General features: G+C 43.2%; 2 protein-coding genes across 3 annotated transcripts; both read left to right on the top strand.

Annotated features, from left to right (window-relative positions):
• The first annotated feature begins 222 nt into the window (after window positions 1-222).
• Window positions 223-3,515, top strand: rpain (RPA interacting protein). Of its 2 annotated transcripts, none has more exons than XM_006805123.3 (7): window positions 223-398; window positions 498-689; window positions 927-999; window positions 1,079-1,190; window positions 1,463-1,526; window positions 3,135-3,272; window positions 3,385-3,515. In XM_006805123.3, the coding sequence occupies exons 1-7, from the start codon at window positions 327-329 to the stop codon at window positions 3,412-3,414; spliced, it is 681 nt and encodes a 226-aa protein (XP_006805186.2). In that variant the 5' UTR covers window positions 223-326; the 3' UTR covers window positions 3,415-3,515. The 2 variants fall into 2 exon arrangements, with proteins under 2 accessions (XP_006805186.2, XP_006805185.2); XM_006805122.3 differs by having other exon boundaries at window positions 3,132-3,272.
• A 1,130-nt stretch (window positions 3,516-4,645) lies between these two features.
• LOC102791842 (26S proteasome non-ATPase regulatory subunit 11A) lies at window positions 4,646-16,836 on the top strand. The gene is made up of 13 exons (XM_006805124.3): window positions 4,646-4,753; window positions 5,465-5,566; window positions 7,550-7,746; window positions 8,179-8,236; window positions 8,443-8,637; window positions 8,726-8,870; window positions 8,981-9,041; window positions 9,956-10,018; window positions 10,164-10,289; window positions 11,233-11,268; window positions 11,381-11,432; window positions 13,624-13,767; window positions 15,586-16,836. Exons 1-12 carry the CDS (start codon window positions 4,663-4,665, stop codon window positions 13,764-13,766), a joined length of 1,269 nt encoding a protein of 422 aa, XP_006805187.1. The 5' UTR covers window positions 4,646-4,662; the 3' UTR covers window position 13,767; window positions 15,586-16,836.
• The last annotated feature ends 399 nt before the right edge of the window (window positions 16,837-17,235 follow it).

The following is a 17,235-nucleotide window of genomic DNA, read 5'->3' as shown; positions in this document are numbered from 1 at the left end:
ACAGAAGATTAAAGTGGGATTTGTGTGGTCCATGAAGTAAAATGAGTTTTAATACACTCGTGTCTAATCTTATTGATTACCCATATTATTTCAATTCTTTAAAGCTGACAGGACTTTTATTTTATTTATTTTATTATTTATTTATCTATTGTTTTAGTATTTTTTCAGTCAAAAACTACATAACCCGTCATGCAATCCGGGCCAGTACACGTCAACTTCCGGGTGGCGGGGCGTAAAGCCGGAATGTTTTGATTTTGAAGTCTTCTCCAACTTTAGCCGGTTGTTTCAAAGAGCAAGTGTAACCGGACAGCCTCCACAGACGGTTGATGGACGCTCTGCACAGGCACCGCTCACTTTATAAAGGAACGACTCCGCCATGGAAAGAAACATATCGCAAGGTATTGCTAGGTGTCGGAGAGCTAGTTAGCTAGCATGTTGCTAACTTTTTCAGGCTATGACTCTAACACTGCAGTGCGTTATTTTCTTGCGTTTTTAAGCGCTGTGTAGACAGGCTAAAAAACAGTCGGGCCAGGCTGCTGGAGAAATACCGGCAGATGGGGGAGAGCCAGCAGTGTAGCAGCTCCGGGGCCTCCATCATCGTCCAGGAGGTGATGGAGGAGGAGTGGAGCGCGCTGCAGTCCGAGGACCAGAGACTGCCCTCACTGTGGGGACCTGCGGGCATGGCAGAGGTCTGTCTCTCCCAGCATATCCTCATTTCTAGTTAGGAATGTCTTCTGTGTTTGGATTTCGTTTGTCTCTCATTATTTGGTCATTTTTAGCTGTTAATTTAGATAAAAATCTTTATAATGTGAAAACTGCTTCTGCGTTCACACTGTGCTGCATCTAAAGGCTTGATTACGATCACTGATAGCAGATCAGAGCTTAGTTGGTGTAATCGAGAACTGGTCTGACACTTTTCCTTACAGATGTTGGGTGTTATGAGGGAGTACGATGAACTGGCGGTGCTTGAGGAAATCCAACAGGAGCTCATGTCTGAAGGTAACACAGGTATTTTCAGTGGAGATCCAGCCTGTGTGATCCTGTTGATCCTGAGCCTCTGTGTTTCTCTGTGCTGCAGAGATGTCCATTATTGAAGAGTACGAGAAGAACCAGCTGTTTGAGCAGCAGTACATATCATCTGTGGTGGAAGGAATGGATGAGATGGGTATTATTTGCCCCGTATGTCACACGTGAGTTTGGAAATCAATCGCTTTAAACACGTGACAGCAACAATTGGTTGTTTCTCATTTTGCGATTTCTAACTGGGATTTAAAGCAGTCGACTTGCCTTAAAATGTTTTCTGTCAGAGCGGTCGCACGCACACTTTCTTCTTTGTCACAAATAGAATCTGAAGGCGATTTAACACCGAGTGCGTCATGAAACACTGACATGAAATTCAGATTTTTTGACATGCGATCCTGTCAGTCTTGCTTCAACCTGAGCTTGCTTCTTAATCTTACAGGAACAACTTGAACATCAACAGCTTCTTTATCTCCTGCCCCTGTGGAGTTTATATCAACACTAAGGTTTGTCTGCTGAACTCATATCTATTAAAAACTCATTATGAAGGCTTCACTAACTTTAGAAATCATAGCTCTGTTATTGTCCATGATAGCCTTATTTCTGTCAGTTTGCATCGTAAAGTCAGTCTTTGTTCTCCTCCTTAATAAGGTTTCGTAGGCCTGTGTGTTCTTCACGTATCCCAGCAGCCGTCTGTCCCGAGTTTAGATTTTGGCTAAAATGTCCCAAAAATGACAACCTGCTCCTCTCTGTGTGTACGGGCACACAGAGCTGTGTCAGCTTGATTGCCTTAGGCTACGTCCACACGTACCCGGGTACTTGAAAACGTAGATTTTTCTATGCGTTTGCACCTTTCGTCCACACGTAAACGGCGTTTTCGGTCACTGAAAACGGAGATTTTAAAAACTCCGGCCAGGGTGGATATTTTCTAAAATTCTGTTTTTGCATTTACGTGTGGACGAGAAAAACGGAGAAAACGCAGCGTCAAAGGTGTGCGCATTTTTTGACGTCACACTGTGCGCCACGTTATTGTTTCGGTGAAATGAATTTCTACAATACTGTTACTGTTAATTGTCTCTGCAGTGTTTAAATGCTTACATATACACGCACAGTTACTGTCCCTCCACACATACGACTCGGTTCTGCTTCTATGCCCCAGCTTTGTTTACTATTTCCCACCGAGGCTTCTAGACTTCTGATTGGCCAACATTTCTGCACGGTTAGGAATATAGCGCCACCTGCTGCTTTGGCATGTTCCTAGCAGCGTTTTCCTTCTTTTCTGCCTTTACGTGTGGACGGGAATATTCTTTAAAACGAAAACGGAAAATCTCAGTTTTCAAAAATACCCGTGTACGTGTGGACGTAGCCTTAGTGAGGAGATTCCTGCACAGTGTATTCCCTAGCCTGTTCATCCTAACCACAACAATTATGGTTGCATGCAAAAGAACATTATAAAAACTAAGCTTTTAAAATGATCTAAATACAACTACACAACCTTGCAAAAGCACCTTTAGCTGCAATAACCTGAAGCCATTGTTTCCTGTATTACCACCAGCCTCTCACATCATTGTGAAAGAATTTTGCTCTTAAGTTTCTACCACAACATTTCAGTATTTGTTCTTCTTCTGAGCCCTTCTGTTGTTGTTGCTGTTCTTGGATCATTGTCCTGTTGCATGATCCAGTTTCAGCCCAGCTGCAGCTGTCGGCCTGATGTCCTCACATTTGACTCTTCGGTATACAGATGTGTGACAAATCATGACCCCTCCTCTACTGTGCTTCACAGCTGTTATGGCCAAACATCTCCACTTGTAGTATTAAAAGGACATTGTTCTTTTGGTTTTCCTTGTAGTTCCTTCATATGCAGCCTTCCAGACCTAAGCTGAGCTGCTGTGTTCTGTTTAGAGACTTGGCAAACCTGCTGAGGACCAGATGTTTTATTTGAAAACTTTCTTATTAGAATGACTGTACGGACTGTGTTTTCTTTTCAGGGAAACATCTTGATTTGAATAAAATAAAAATAGTGTATGTGGCTAAAATATGCTGAAAGCCTGTAAAGGTAAAGGAAGAGGAGAGAAAGTGGAAACATGATGAAATGTCTGCATTGTCCTTAGAAGCAGAGCATCACTCCTGATGTCCTGCAGCATCTTCTGGAGTCCAGGGTGTCGGAGCACATGGAAGACTGTCTCCACAACCCCGTGTTCTCTGTAGCTCCTAACATAGAAGGCTCTCCCAACCTCATGATAAGCTGCAAGGTACGGTGCCCATTCATCCACACAGCTCGCACGTCAAGTGTCATTAACGTCTCAGAGTTCGAGGTGCTGTCGGTCTAAAACATCCAGATGTTCTCCTTTACTCTCACTTTAGGTTTGTGACTACCTATCCATCGTCCTGTGAACGCAGACGGCTGTCATGAGTGATCCACTCGTGAGATTTGATTTGGAGTTTTTTGTGCTCTTTGTATATTTTATTAAATAAAGGAAATGTTGTATATTAAATGGATGATGTTTCTTTTCTTTACTTTTTTAGCTCAGTAGAGTCGAGCTCTGATTTTCTCACTTTATTTCAGTCATGATGAAAAAAAAAATCAAGAATAAAACAAAAAATATACACAATATATATACAATTTAGACAGTTTAACATTATTACGCTTGTCTGAGTTTACACAGCATATCATAAATGGCAAAGCTGTCACTGCTAAACTTCACCAAAAACTAGGAGCAAAACAGAAACAGTTGGTTTTCTAAACGATAATCGTGCTTGAGTTTTAAATATTTTTTTTTCTTTCATGCTTGTAGAACAAAATGACTGGGTTTAAATCAGAAGTTAGTCAAACTGGTCTCTGCATATACAGCTACCATTGGAAAAACCCAGAAACTATTCTAATGGTCAAATCACGTCTTTATTGATATACTCAGATGGCAAAACTCACCGTTAAGGGTAAAGTGGAGGCAATTAAATGTTGTCTTTATGGGGAAAAAGTTCATATTTGCATCTTTACTGTATGTAAAGGATGTAGCTACATTCTGCTAACTCCCTGGTTTGCAAAGTCTCTTTGTAAAACCTGAGTGGTGTACTTTTTTGTGTAAATGATTGCACTGCACAGTACCATCATTTAGAACATATAAACCATGTTGTGTTCAGTATGAGTTAAAACTGAAAATTGAGCATATCGGCAAAGTGTTTATTGAGGACACTACTGTAACACGTGATGTGTTTTTTGCACAACAGAAAGGGGTTTAAAGCCCCTTCACATTGGTTTGAGGACTGGAATATGTGTCCATCTTTAATATACAGTCTTTCCCTTGCTGCGTTAAAAACCCATTACTCAGCATTTTTAAAAAACTTGTCACAGAAATGGCCTCATTGAGGCTCTGCAGCCCCAGTCATTAACGCTTTGCATTAATGACTGGAGGAATTAATGACCGGAGAAAACATGTATTGTAAAAATTGTTCAAACATAATTAACAAATTAGTTAATGCTGTGCATTGCTGTTAGAGCTTAATATGCCGTGAAACTTTTCCAAGCGCCGTTTCCCAGCGTAGTACTGGGCGCGACCTGTAGAGGGAGACATTGTTCCAACCCTGTGAACGACCTGACCGGAAAACCACCAGCAAAGTGGAGCGGAGGCAGGCAGAGGAAAGATGGCAGCCGCGGCAGTGGCTGAGTTTCAGAGAGCACAGTCTCTTCTTGGAACAGACCGGAATGCCTCTATTGATATCTTACATTCAATAGGTAAATATATTCCGCAAAACGTGGCGCTAGTGAGAAAGTTATTTCACGAGTAGACACAGAGCCTTTTACTTTGCTCCATCAGTCCTGGAGCAGCTCAGTTAGCCAGGCTTGCTCTTTGCTCGCTAGGTAGCGGCTAAGCTAACGCGAGCTAGCTAGCTCAGTGCTGCCCGTGTCTTTTTGCCGACTGCTTTGCACAGTGAGTCAGCAGCAGCGGGCTAGCCGGCTAGCAATATACCGGCTAGCTTACTAGACAAGCTAATGTTAGCTACCCCGCTCATTCATTTGACAGTGACTTGGGTGACAGCTGGCTAGTTAATGTTAGCTAGCAGCCAGTGTTGTTAGCAGCTATCCCTTGTCTGGTCAGATGACAGGCCGACAAAGAAACTTAAGTGAAAATGAGTTTGTTGCCTAATATCACCGTCTTAATCATAACGCATGTCAGTGCGGGGTTGTGATTCTTTCTGTCGTTTGTAAAGGCTTAGCGGTTTAGTCGCCAATGCCGTTTATTGTTTCACTGTGACAGCTCCGGTATTTCGCAGCTTCTGGAGCCTCTTGGCTGCTCGCCATCCACCTCATTCCGCTCATGATAGCTATATCTTGTAGCGTTAAGAGACGGAAGTGGTAATGGGACATCTGCATTTTCACTGTTTGTATATCGCGGTGATTCACGTTAACACGGATCAGATGACATCATCATTATGTGTGTTGTAGTGAAGCGGGACATCCAGGACAGCGATGAGGAGGCGGTGCGTGTCAAAGAACAGAGCATCCTGGAGCTGGGGGGGCTGCTGGCGAAGACGGGACAGGCCGCAGGTAAACACAACGCAGTGTCCTGATTTTTAACACGCTGTTTATGATTTGTTTACATACGTTGTGAATGTTGAGCAGCTAGACCAATAGGAAACCAGTTTTAACCAACTCTCGTTTGGGCGTCTTGATGAAACCTTTGAGCAAAATCCTGAAAAACCTGAGTCACATGAAATGTTAGGGCTGTGGGCCCTGCTAGATCAAGTACGATTGTTGTGTGTCCTAGGAGTTTGTTCTGGTCTGGTTGAATCATCAGGTTTGCTAAGAAAGGTTCATAAGTGAGTGAATGAAATGACCCAGAAGTTAGGAAAGGTGTTTCATTGCTTCCTTCATTACCCCCTTTAGTTATGGATTCACTGTACAGGCAAAGAGACTGGATGAAAAATTATATTTTTGTCCTCTCAGTGTGAGCAGGACTGGAATGACCAACAGGTTTACAGGCTTCCAGGCTGACATGTGCAGATGCCAGATCTCTGGACATAATGGTGTCACACAGTTCACAGCTAGGTTTAATAAAACTCGCTGTTCAGGGAAGCAAATAGGCAACACTGCTGAAGCTTGATTTAGGCTTCGACGGGAGACAATTGGGTTTGAATTTTAATGTAAGCTGTGACGAAGATCTGATGCAGAAGTATCATAAGTGACGAAGACGATCGTGTCAATGAGTTCTGTCACTTCCTAGTATACTGACAGGCCTGTGTCTTGAACACCCACAGCTGAATTCTGAATCTTAGTGAAATCAGCTTGCTATGAAATTGTTTGGTATTGTATTAAATATGATGGTGGTGGGCTCTGTAGTGTAAATGTTTACATATTCATCTAACACATGAAAGGTCCTGGGTTCGAGACCAGGAGGAGTTATAAATACCTGCGAGGGTTGTGTCAGGAAGTGGGAAGAAAATCACGTCAAGGATGTAGATCCACCTGCTGCGGACGCAGCGACTGAAAGAAACTTTATTTGAAATGATAAAAGTGAAATTTTGCCATGTTTTAGGGTGACCATTAATTAACTGACTGCTGAGATAATGAAAGCCTTAATAAGAAAAAAGTTTATGTGGATAATGGTAGCAGAAAATAAATTATGTGAGCAGCATTTCTTAATACAGCTGTTTGATTTGACTGCTAATGAAGTGGTATTTTTGAGTTTCCTTGTTTGTGTAACCAGAATAAAACACTGACTGTGATCATATGGGCATTGAAACTGTGCTTTTTGTAGTTCGACATTGGGACAAAGTAGTTTGAACACTTCAGACCCACAACATCAAAATTCACTGTCCCCTGTGAGGCTTTCTTTGCCTAAAGCCTTTAAGGAGAACCTAAAATCTCCTTCACATCTGTCCTTAACTCCATGACGTTTTCACAATGAGGTCAACATAAGGTGACTGATTTTTGCCATGAAATCTGCCATGACTGATCCTGGGAAGAACATATGGAAGAGGCAAATGAAAGGAAACGCGCCAGGAGCTAGTAGAGAAGGTGGTGCAGGGGGCTCACTCTGCAAAGTCCTAAACCAACTGGGCCTAACAGGAGTGGCTAGGAAGAGCGCCTTCTGGTCTGTATGTGAAGCCACAGAGAAGGCCACGAGGTGGCTGTGGATAAAGAGGACTGATCCATGGGTGGCTGCTGCTGGGATGCAGGCTGGGGTCTGATGGGGTCTGGGTGTAGGTGTCCGATGTTGAAAGACCTGAAAGACCCGACTGCTGACAACTGCTGAGGACTTTAAAGGATCGAGTTTGTGTTTTTATTGGCAGCAGTGAATGACACAGGCCATTCTTTTAAGTTGTCGGTTGAGTCCAAAGACAGAAAACATTGAGGTTCGTGACTTACAGATGAATCATAAGACATGTGGCTTTATTGAAATCTAAAGGTAACAGATTTAGCTTTTTCCTCCATTACTGAGGAAACAGTTTGAAGTTGTCTTTTTCTGAAATTGCAGTTTGTTTTTATTTGCCCAGATAAATAATTTCTTTCTATTTATCCTCTTCTCAGAGCTCGGGGGGCTGCTAAAATATGTCCGGCCCTTCCTCAACTCCATCTCCAAGGCCAAGGCAGCCCGGCTGGTCCGCTCCCTGCTGGACCTGTTCCTGGACATGGAGGCTGCCACGGGTCAGGAGGTAGAGCTCTGCCTTGAATGCATAGAGTGGGCCAAGGCTGAGAAGAGGACCTTCCTCAGACAGGCGCTAGAGGTGAGATGTGCTGCTGTTATGCCTCAACTGCACTGATCACTTTGTTCAGTGGCCGGGTCTTTACCTTTCACGTTTATTTGGGCGAGCAGTAACAGATGCAGATGTGTTTAGTTCCCTTTTTTATTGGAGTCTAGTCTTGTGGGGAAGAAAAAGTGAGAAGGAAAAACTCCCTTTTAACAGGAAGAAGACCAGGATCAGGATTGGAAGACACCCAGAGAGTAATAATAATAACTTCATTTGTACAGCACTTTATTTTTTTACCCATGTGAACCTAATAATAACATATCGCAGAGCTACAAACTAAATCTCAATAATCTGGATTGTGAGCAGCAAAGGAACCCAGCTCTTCACCCCAGGATGTTTCTATCAGCAGAAATGAACAGTTTATCAGGTTTACATTCAGGGGAGAAATAACCTCTCCTCTCTCCTCAGGCTCGACTCATCTCACTGTACTTCGACACAAAGTGCTACCAGGAGGCTCTGCAGCTTGGTGGGTGAAAATCTCCCCACATTTCAGTTTTTAATTTGCCTGATAAGACAAACCTTGTGTGTACAACTTGCAGAAAACATATTAGTGTACTATAAAACTATTTTTTAAATAGTTTTAGTCCTTATTTAAGGACTCCAGGTTTTCCGCCTGTCTGAAGAAGAATCTCACGCTGAGATCTGACTCTACTGCATGTCTTCTTTCTCCAGGCTCCCAGTTGCTGCAGGAGCTCAAGAAGATGGATGATAAGGCCCTGCTAGTGGAGGTTCAGCTGCTGGAGAGTAAGACATACCACGCCCTCAGTAACCTGCCCAAGGCCCGCGCAGCCCTCACGTCTGCTAGGACAACCGCCAACGCCATCTACTGCCCGCCCAAACTACAAGCAGCTTTAGACATGCAGTCAGGTACCCTTCTTAAAAGCAAGAAACAAATCAAAATGCGCGTCTGTGCAGCGTTGCCAGCTCAACATTTGTGTATTTCACGTGTTTCCAGGGATCATTCATGCAGCGGAGGAGAAAGACTGGAAGACGGCTTACTCCTACTTCTACGAGGCCTTCGAGGGCTACGACTCCATCGACAGCCCCCGAGCCATCACAGCCCTCAAATACATGCTGCTCTGCAAAATCATGCTCAATGCGTAAGTGCTCTACATCACTGTGGCCTTCAGAGGTTAATACAGCTACTGGAAATACAAAACTCTGTTTCCAAGGGAGTCGCCATGCTGACATATCTGCTTCTCTGCCTCAGGCCAGAAGATGTCCAGGCCCTCATTAGCGGCAAGCTAGCTCTGCGGTATGCCGGCAGACAGGTATCACTCTTTGTTTCAACTTTTTATTTTACTTAAAAACTTAAAAACAATCGACTTTGCCTGGAACTATTATTTCTATCCTGGCCAGACTTCAAAAAGGATGTGGAGCTTTGGATTGCTCTGTGCATGGTCCTGTAATCCAGATAAAGATGGACTTAAGTGATGGGCTAGCATTGCTTAAGTCTGCTTTTGAATGACTTTCTTTTGGAGCCAGAAGTGACCCAGTTAACCGTGTTTGTGGTTGTAGCACAAACACATACCTACTCATTAGTGCCAAGTAAAGACTGTAGAATACTAGAAAGGCACTCACCAAAACTGAAGCACAGGCTCTTTGAACAGGCTCTTCCACACAGCACGCCAAATTATTTCGAATGGATCATAGAATTAAAAATGCTGCAAAAGGCCTCAACACAACAAAATGCTGGAGAGGTGCAGTTCAGTGACTCCTTTTAGTGGAGGTGAAGCCAAGCAGACAGGTGTCTGCTACAGTGAGCACACCTGTAGGTCAGAGTGGGAGCACCCCTAACTTTGAGCCTCTTTAAAAACCAGGCTGGTATTTGTAGCATCCACATGTTGCTGCTTAATCTCACCCCAGCTGAACACCTGTTGGAGGTTTTGGACCGATGCGTTAGCACAACAGCAAATGAGGGAATGTGTTTTGGAAGCATGACGTTCCATCCCTCCAATAGAGTTACAGAGACGTGATCCTCACTTTGCACCATGACCTGCATAACATGCTATGTGAGACTGGGCCGCCGTGGCAACAGTAACCATTTTCCCCAAATGGACGGCTTTCTGCAGGATTTACTGTATATTTGTGAACACTTGGTTGTTTCGTGTCCAGTGTCTGTCAGTAAAAGCTGTTCAGTCACGTTGGCTCTACTGTTATCCATCCCTCTCTTTCTCTCCCACAGACAGACTCGCTGAAATGTGTGGCACAAGCCAGCAAGAACCGGTCGCTGGCAGACTTTGAAAAGGTGAGTGTGTGTAGAGTTTGATGACTTTTTTCTTGACATTGTGGTTAGTAGACTGGTTTGTGTGGGTTACATTTTCAGTTGTAATAATATTTGAACCCCCTCCTGTCATTTGTGATGAAAAATGCCCTCTACTTCCCCTCCCCAGGCACTAACAGAGTACAAAGCAGAGCTGCGGGATGATCCCATCATCAGCACCCACCTGACCAAGCTGTATGATAACCTGCTGGAGCAGAACCTCATCAGGGTCATCGAGCCATTCTCCAGGGTCCAGGTAATCCTCTCCAGTCACTTCTGACTAGGGATGCACCGATACCGATACTGGTATCGGGTATCGGGGCCGATACTGTAAAATGTGTGTGTACTCATACTCGTAAAAGTTAACCGATACCATGAACCGATACCAACTTATTTCATTAATCAGAGGGTGGCTTGTCATTTCTGTTGTAGTTTTTTAGATTGGCCACTAGGGGGACATCCCGCGCTAAACAGGTACAGGGTTAGGCGAGTGAGACTGGCAGCTCCAGATAAAAAAGAGAAACTGGAGGCTGCTGTAGCTAGGCTAAACAAAATGTCAGCAGTGTGGAACAGCCAACTTTAACTCAGGTTTTGGAAAAGCAACGAAAAATGTCAAGAGAAAATCCACGGGCAGTTAAAATAACAGAGGCTCGACTCATTTTATTTCTCTGGATGACCAGCCAATGCCGGTCGTGGAAAGCATAGGATTGAACCGTCTTCTCAGCATACTCGAGCCGCGATATGAAATATAATAAATGAACAGAAGTGTTTATTTATTATTCTGAAAGCTCGAGACAGTGGCAATAGTTCAGTGATATTTTGTTAAATTACAATGTGGAGACTCTGCAATAATTTAACAGAAGTGCTTATCTTTCACTTGGAATTTTTTTTGTGGTCATTTTTATTACGATTTTATTTTTTATCGGCAGAGAATAAAATAAAACCCGTCTTCCAATTCATTGCATTTGTGTGTGTGTGTGTGTGTGTGTGTGTGTGTGGTAGAAGTATCGGTTTTTGTACTCTGTATCGGCAAGTACTCAGATCCAAGTATCGGTATTGTATCGGTTTGAAAAAATTGGTATCGTTGCATCCCTACTTCTGACAGATATGAACATGGCTCATATAGAATAACAGCTACCTGTGTAGTGCGCTGATGACTGCTTAGTGTTTCTAAGCACTCGTATTCTCTTCTCTGACAGATAGCACACATTTCCTCCCTCATCAAACTCTCTAAGGTAAGGTTTTGCTCTTGCTGGTTAGTATTTCATTTTCATTATGCACCAGCTTTAAGTATTTCCAAAAGGTTTATATTGTGATCGCTGCACTCAGGCTGTGTCTGTCTTGCAGGGAGACGTGGAGAGGAAATTATCACAAATGATCTTGGATTCAAAGTTTCATGGTACGTGTGAGCGTTGTGTACATGATATGGATGGTGTAATGTGTTAGGAATGAAAGGATGCCACATGGTTTGATGGAAATAAAAACGATCAACCTACACAGGGCTGAATTCAAGACACACAAGTAATAAATGATGGAGTGGGCTTGTCCATTTTGCCAAAATGTCACAATAGCAGCTCAGAATGGTGCTGTAGATGATGGATGGTGTCCAGCAGAATCTCCTCCCAGATCTGGACCAGGGCATCACTGAGCTCCTGGAGAGTCTGAGATGTAAGCAGAACATAATGTCCCAGAGGTGTTCTGTTGGATTTAGGCCAGGATGGAGGCCAGTCAGTGGTATCAATTCCTTTATCTGTCAGGAACGTCCTGCATCCTCTCACCATATGAGGCTGGGCATTGTTGTGCACCAAAGATAACCCAGGACCAGCGTGGGAGAACTCTGTGTGTCCCTCCATGGATGTGCCTCCCCAGACCATCACTGACCCACCAAACTGGTCATGCTGAACGATGTTACAGACGGGATACGTCTCCACGGCTACTCCAAACCCTTTAAGGCCTGTCACAGGTGTTCAGGGTAAACCTGCTCTCACCTGTACAGATCGCTATTGTCAGACCTTCCAATTCTGCTGTTCTACAGCAAATGCACGTCGAGTCCAGGGTGTCGGGCAATGAGCACAGGGAAAACTAGAGGATATCGGGCCCTCAGGTCACTCTGACGAAGTCTGTTTCTGATTGTTTGGTGACACAAATTCACACCTGTGGCTGCTGGAGTTCACTTTGAAGCTCTGGCAGTGCTCATCCTGTTCCTGCTTGCACAAAGGAGCAGATATTGATGCTGCTGATGTGTTGAGGATCTTCTACGTCCCTGTCCAGCTCTCCCACAGTAACTGTCTGTGTCCTGCAGCCTCCACAGTCTTATGTTCTTGAGACTGTCCTGGGAGACACAGCAAACCTTCTGACAATGACACACATCATATTGTGTGGGGGTGGCTGTAGCTCAGGTGGTAGAGCAGGTCATCTACTGATCGGAAGGTTGGTGGTTCGATTCCTGGCTTCAGCACCCTAGTCTACATGCCAAATATCCTGCAAGATATTAACCCCAAATTGCTCTCCGATGCACTCATCGGAGTATGAATTAGTGTGAATGCTACTTAGAAAGCACTTAGAATGGGTGAATGCACAAGTTGTGTAAAGCGCTTCGAGTGCTCAGAAGAGTAGAAAAGCGCTTTATAAGAACCGGTCCATTTACCCTGTACCATCCTGCAGTAGTTGGACTACCCGTGCAGGGTTCAGGTATCGCCTCATGCTACCAGTGACGGTGACGGTCACCTTAGCCAAATGCAAAACTAGTGAAAGATGAGAAAGGATAAAATGTCAGTGTAAAAGCAGTCCTGTTTTGAACGTTGTCTCATTGTTGCTGTTAATCAGCTGAAACTCTGCTACTTCACATCAGTGTCACAAGTTTAACTGACGTGATGCTACAAGTGTTCTTTGAGTCTTGAGCGAGGTATATAAAGTGGATATCTGATACACTAAGTTTTCTTTGCTTAAGCAAAGCCCTTGAGACAATATTTTAAGCTACAGGTAATAATAATAATAATGGATTGGATTTATAAAGCGCTTTACAATGCCACTATTCATTCACTCTCGCATTCACACACTGGTGGAGGCAGCTACGGTTGTAGCCACAGCCTGGGGCAGACTGACAGAAGCGAGGCTGCCATATCACGCCATCGGCCCCTCTGACCAACACCAGTAGGCGGTAGGTGAAGTGTCTTGCCCAAGTACACAACGACCAGGACAGAGAGCCCGGGGGACAAACCGGCGACCTTCCGGTTACAGATACGCTTCCCAACCCCCTGAGCCACGGTCGCCCAAGTAGAGTAGCTAAATAACTGTTGACCTCCACATTTTTGCATATGTTTGAAAAATATATAACAACTAAAGGAGTTTTACGAAAGTTTAACAAGAAGCCCACAAATATTCCGATCAGCTGACGGCTGTCTATTTATGTTCTACTTCCCCCCAAGTGTCAAACATTATCCCTGGTCAAAGGTCTTTTTTAAAAATAGAATTTAATTGTGCAGTATGGTTTATAATGTTCACTCACAGTCCCAGTCCTGATACATCACTGTGTACGAGTGTTTTCCTGTTTAAATAATGATGTTTTGTGGCTCCTTCCTACTCCACAGGTATTTTGGACCAAGGTGAAGGCGTCCTGATTGTGTTTGATGAGCCGGTGGTGGATAAGACGTACGAGGCGGCACTAGAGACCATTCAGAACATGAGCAAAGTGGTGGACTCTCTCTACAACAAAGCCAAGAAGCTTACATAAGGTGAGTCTGATTGAGATCATTCACATGCACTGTAGAAAGATGCTTTTACTTCACTCCAGCAGTCTTGAGCAGTGATGAAGTAACTACACAATAAAGTGAGTTACTCTCCAAAGTATGAATTTTATTTTAATTTCTAAATATTTTGAATCCATGAATCAGTAAAATGTGTGTCTGGCTCTGCAGATCTTACAGGAGGCCAATCCTGTAAAAATGAAACCTCAGAGCTGTGGTGACTCTGACCTGTTTACTGTAAAGTATAGAAAACCTCCGTCAGCCTGTTTGTTACTGAATTAAAGATCAGAACCAGGGGTTCATTTAGATGCCGCTGCCGTCTCTTTCTGTCACATAACTCGTGTTCACCTGCCAACTGTGAGTCTGGGTGTGGTGTTTGCCTTCAGCATGATCATTATTGACTCACAGCGAGTTGAACGTCCTGTAGTTAGCGGTTTAGTGTGAGTGTTTACTGCTTCACCTCCATCTCATCGCTGTAAACTGAGCCTCTTTGGAGTTTTGGACTGATGGACGACGAGATGAGATTTAAAGGTTTTAAAATGTGTTTTGACAGGTAAGATTGGGAATCGTTTGAGTGAATAGTTCTCCAGGATTGAATGATTTCATCAATTATTCTGGTAGCTGATGAAAATTGATTGAATAATTACTTTATGTTTTGCGGGTTTTTCCACCAGTATTGGCTGATATGCGACGCAGCAGGAGAAAACACGGCTAAAGTCAAATATTTTTTGATGATTTCCTTTTTTTATGTTTCCTAAAATTACAAAAACTTTAAAATGAACAAAAAAACAGGTTTCATTTATGCCTTTCAAAACACTTTGGACATGACGATGTCACAATAGTCCATCCTTTGAGTTATTGTAGTTTAGTAATAATACAAACACGTAAATACACACTTATAGAACGATTGTAAATGTTTAAACTTGTCATTAAAAACTGCTGAAAAAGCAAAAGTCACCAGTGTCACTAACTGCAGAATCTATACCTCAAGCACCTTGAGACTACTGTTGTTGTGATTTGGTGCTATATAAATAAAGTTTTGGCTCATTGTGATGCAGACGACAACTATTGTTGTGTTGATTCCTCGTGTGTATTACCGGCTACTTTTTCACTGCAGTTTTTTGATTTATCACAGAGAGAATAAAAATCACCGTCTCAGTATGAAGAATAATGATCCTAGCATTCATAAAGAATAACAAATGTCAGCAAATTCCTGGAGGGAGATATGAAGAAGGTACACGGTGGTGTGGCTGCGCTGAGCGTGCAGGTTTGCTGAACGAGGACCTGTTACAAACATGCTTTGTTTATTTGCAGTTGATTCATCAGAAGCTGTTCAAATGATATTTTTCAGACATATTTTTGAGAGATTTTTTGCACACAATGAAGTTAAGATTACAAAATATTTGAAGGTCTGCTTGTTCTTGATTGTGTTTTTTGTGTGTGTTTGTGCAGCCATGATTCTGGTTCTGTATCTTTAGCTGAGTTTTTGTGTACTGGGTCACGTGTGTGACAGGTCCAAAGACTTTATCTTTGGCACAATAATATGTACGTGACAGGTTAAAAAGCGTGTGTATGTCCTCAATCCTTGTAGGTAGCTGTCTGATCGCTCCATCACTCGACGTGTCCAATCCAATGTTCAAACAAACGTAGCACAGAAAAAAGCGTTTTCTGTCTGCTCTGTAAATCAGAAGCAGCTAGCCTGGAGTGTGCTGTGTCCTGCTGCCTGTAAGGCAAACATAAACTAACCTCATCCTGGTGTCTGCTGATCATTTTTTCTGTCTTGTTTCTCTTTACGGTTCTCCTCAGAGTGACACCATCTGTCCTCCTGTCTGGAGTGACGTGAGCCAGTCTGACCTTTGTCGATTGCTTCACTTCAACCCGGGAGGGACGAGGGGAGAAGGATGAGGAGATCACAAAACACTCAACAACCCAGCAAGCAAAACAACCAGCTGCCCCACTGAAGATGACCCAACAGAACAGCAAACTGACAGGGTGGACTGCCCGCTCCTCCTGGTCCTCCCTCAGCCCTCTGCTCTCCCGCCCCTCCTGTCACCGTCTCTTCTTCCAATCTAATTGGGGTTGATCAGACACAAAGTGCTCCTCCCTATGGACAAATCCAGGCACTGCGCCTTTCTTCTTTTCTCCCACCACTGATTTTTACTGTATGTAAAATTGGATGAGCCTCATTTCCTTTTTATTTTTGTTTCGTTTTTATTTTGGTTCCTGTTTCTCTCTGCGCTGGCCATCAGGGAATCTTGTAAAATACCAGTAAAGAATACATATACAGCACTTATACATAAATGTATTATAAACAGACACACACACACACAAATGTTTGATCTGTTCTCAGAGTGTAAAAAAGGGTGAAGGTGGGTTGGTTGGTTGGTAGATCTGAATTCTACCTGCTCTGTTTAATTTTCCAGCCGGCCCTGAAACCGAACATTTGAATTTTATCTGTTGTTGTGAAAAATGGACCCCGTGTTGTCCACAGGACATCAAACAGCCCTTCTTTCCTTACCACAACTTTTGCCACCCTCTCCCTTTAACGTTTTCACCCTAAGTGTGCTCACTCGCTCACTCACAAGGCATTCTGGGATTTGTGGACCATACAGGGAATTGCTCTTCTGTCCACTCGGGACCATGCCACAGGAAAAGGGGAGAACAGTCATCACACCATGCTGGGGTCTCCAATACCCCCTCCTCTTTCCTCCCCTCTGCACTCCCACCTCCTGTTTGTATATAACATTGCCAAGCGCCTCTGTTCATCCCAGGCCTGATGATGTATTCACACTGTTCCCCTTTTTTTATAATCCATAAGAACAGAGTATACCTTGCCACTGAGAGCTCGGTCAGTCACACGAAGAGCTTTTGAGGCTTAAGATATGACTTGATGGTGAACTCTGTGTTCTGAGATATGATGAGTCGGTTGTGCAGAAAAGGGCAGGCTTTGCTGAAGAAAATAAAGCTGTACATTTCTGGGAACTTAATTTTGCAAGGACTCAAAGGTTTACCATATATGACATAGAGAAAGAAAAATGCTAATAAAAAAAGTCAAACCTGCAAGCGGTGTGCTTTTACAACACTGGGAATAATCACCCATTCACTCTTTAACTTTGGTAGTATGTTGAAAATGACATTTAACTTGTTTACTTGCCTGTAGTAAACTAACTGTCAACCAATGATATTGATAAGTTCAGTTAATTATAAGGGGCTGAGCATCTTCTGGGTGAGCCATGTAAAAGCTAGCATGTGAAGAAGGCTATACAATCAAAGGCAGTGGTTACAAAAATTGCTTTTACTAAGACTAATAATTAGCTACCAAACCGAAATGAAATGGATGAAAAATACTTCTAAAATGAGTACGTGGCTGAAGGATAATGATGAATAACTTGGTAAAAATGACGTTTCTTGCAACAAAGGACTTTTCGCCAAAGCAGTGTTTAAATGTATTCCAAT

Source organism: Neolamprologus brichardi, unplaced genomic scaffold (genome assembly GCF_056152115.1).
Source record: "Neolamprologus brichardi isolate AB-2024 unplaced genomic scaffold, ASM5615211v1 NODE_ptg000031l+_length_7269946_cov_1, whole genome shotgun sequence".
Taxonomy (NCBI): Eukaryota; Metazoa; Chordata; class Actinopteri; order Cichliformes; family Cichlidae; genus Neolamprologus; species Neolamprologus brichardi.
This window is presented reverse-complemented; position numbering and strand designations above follow the sequence as displayed.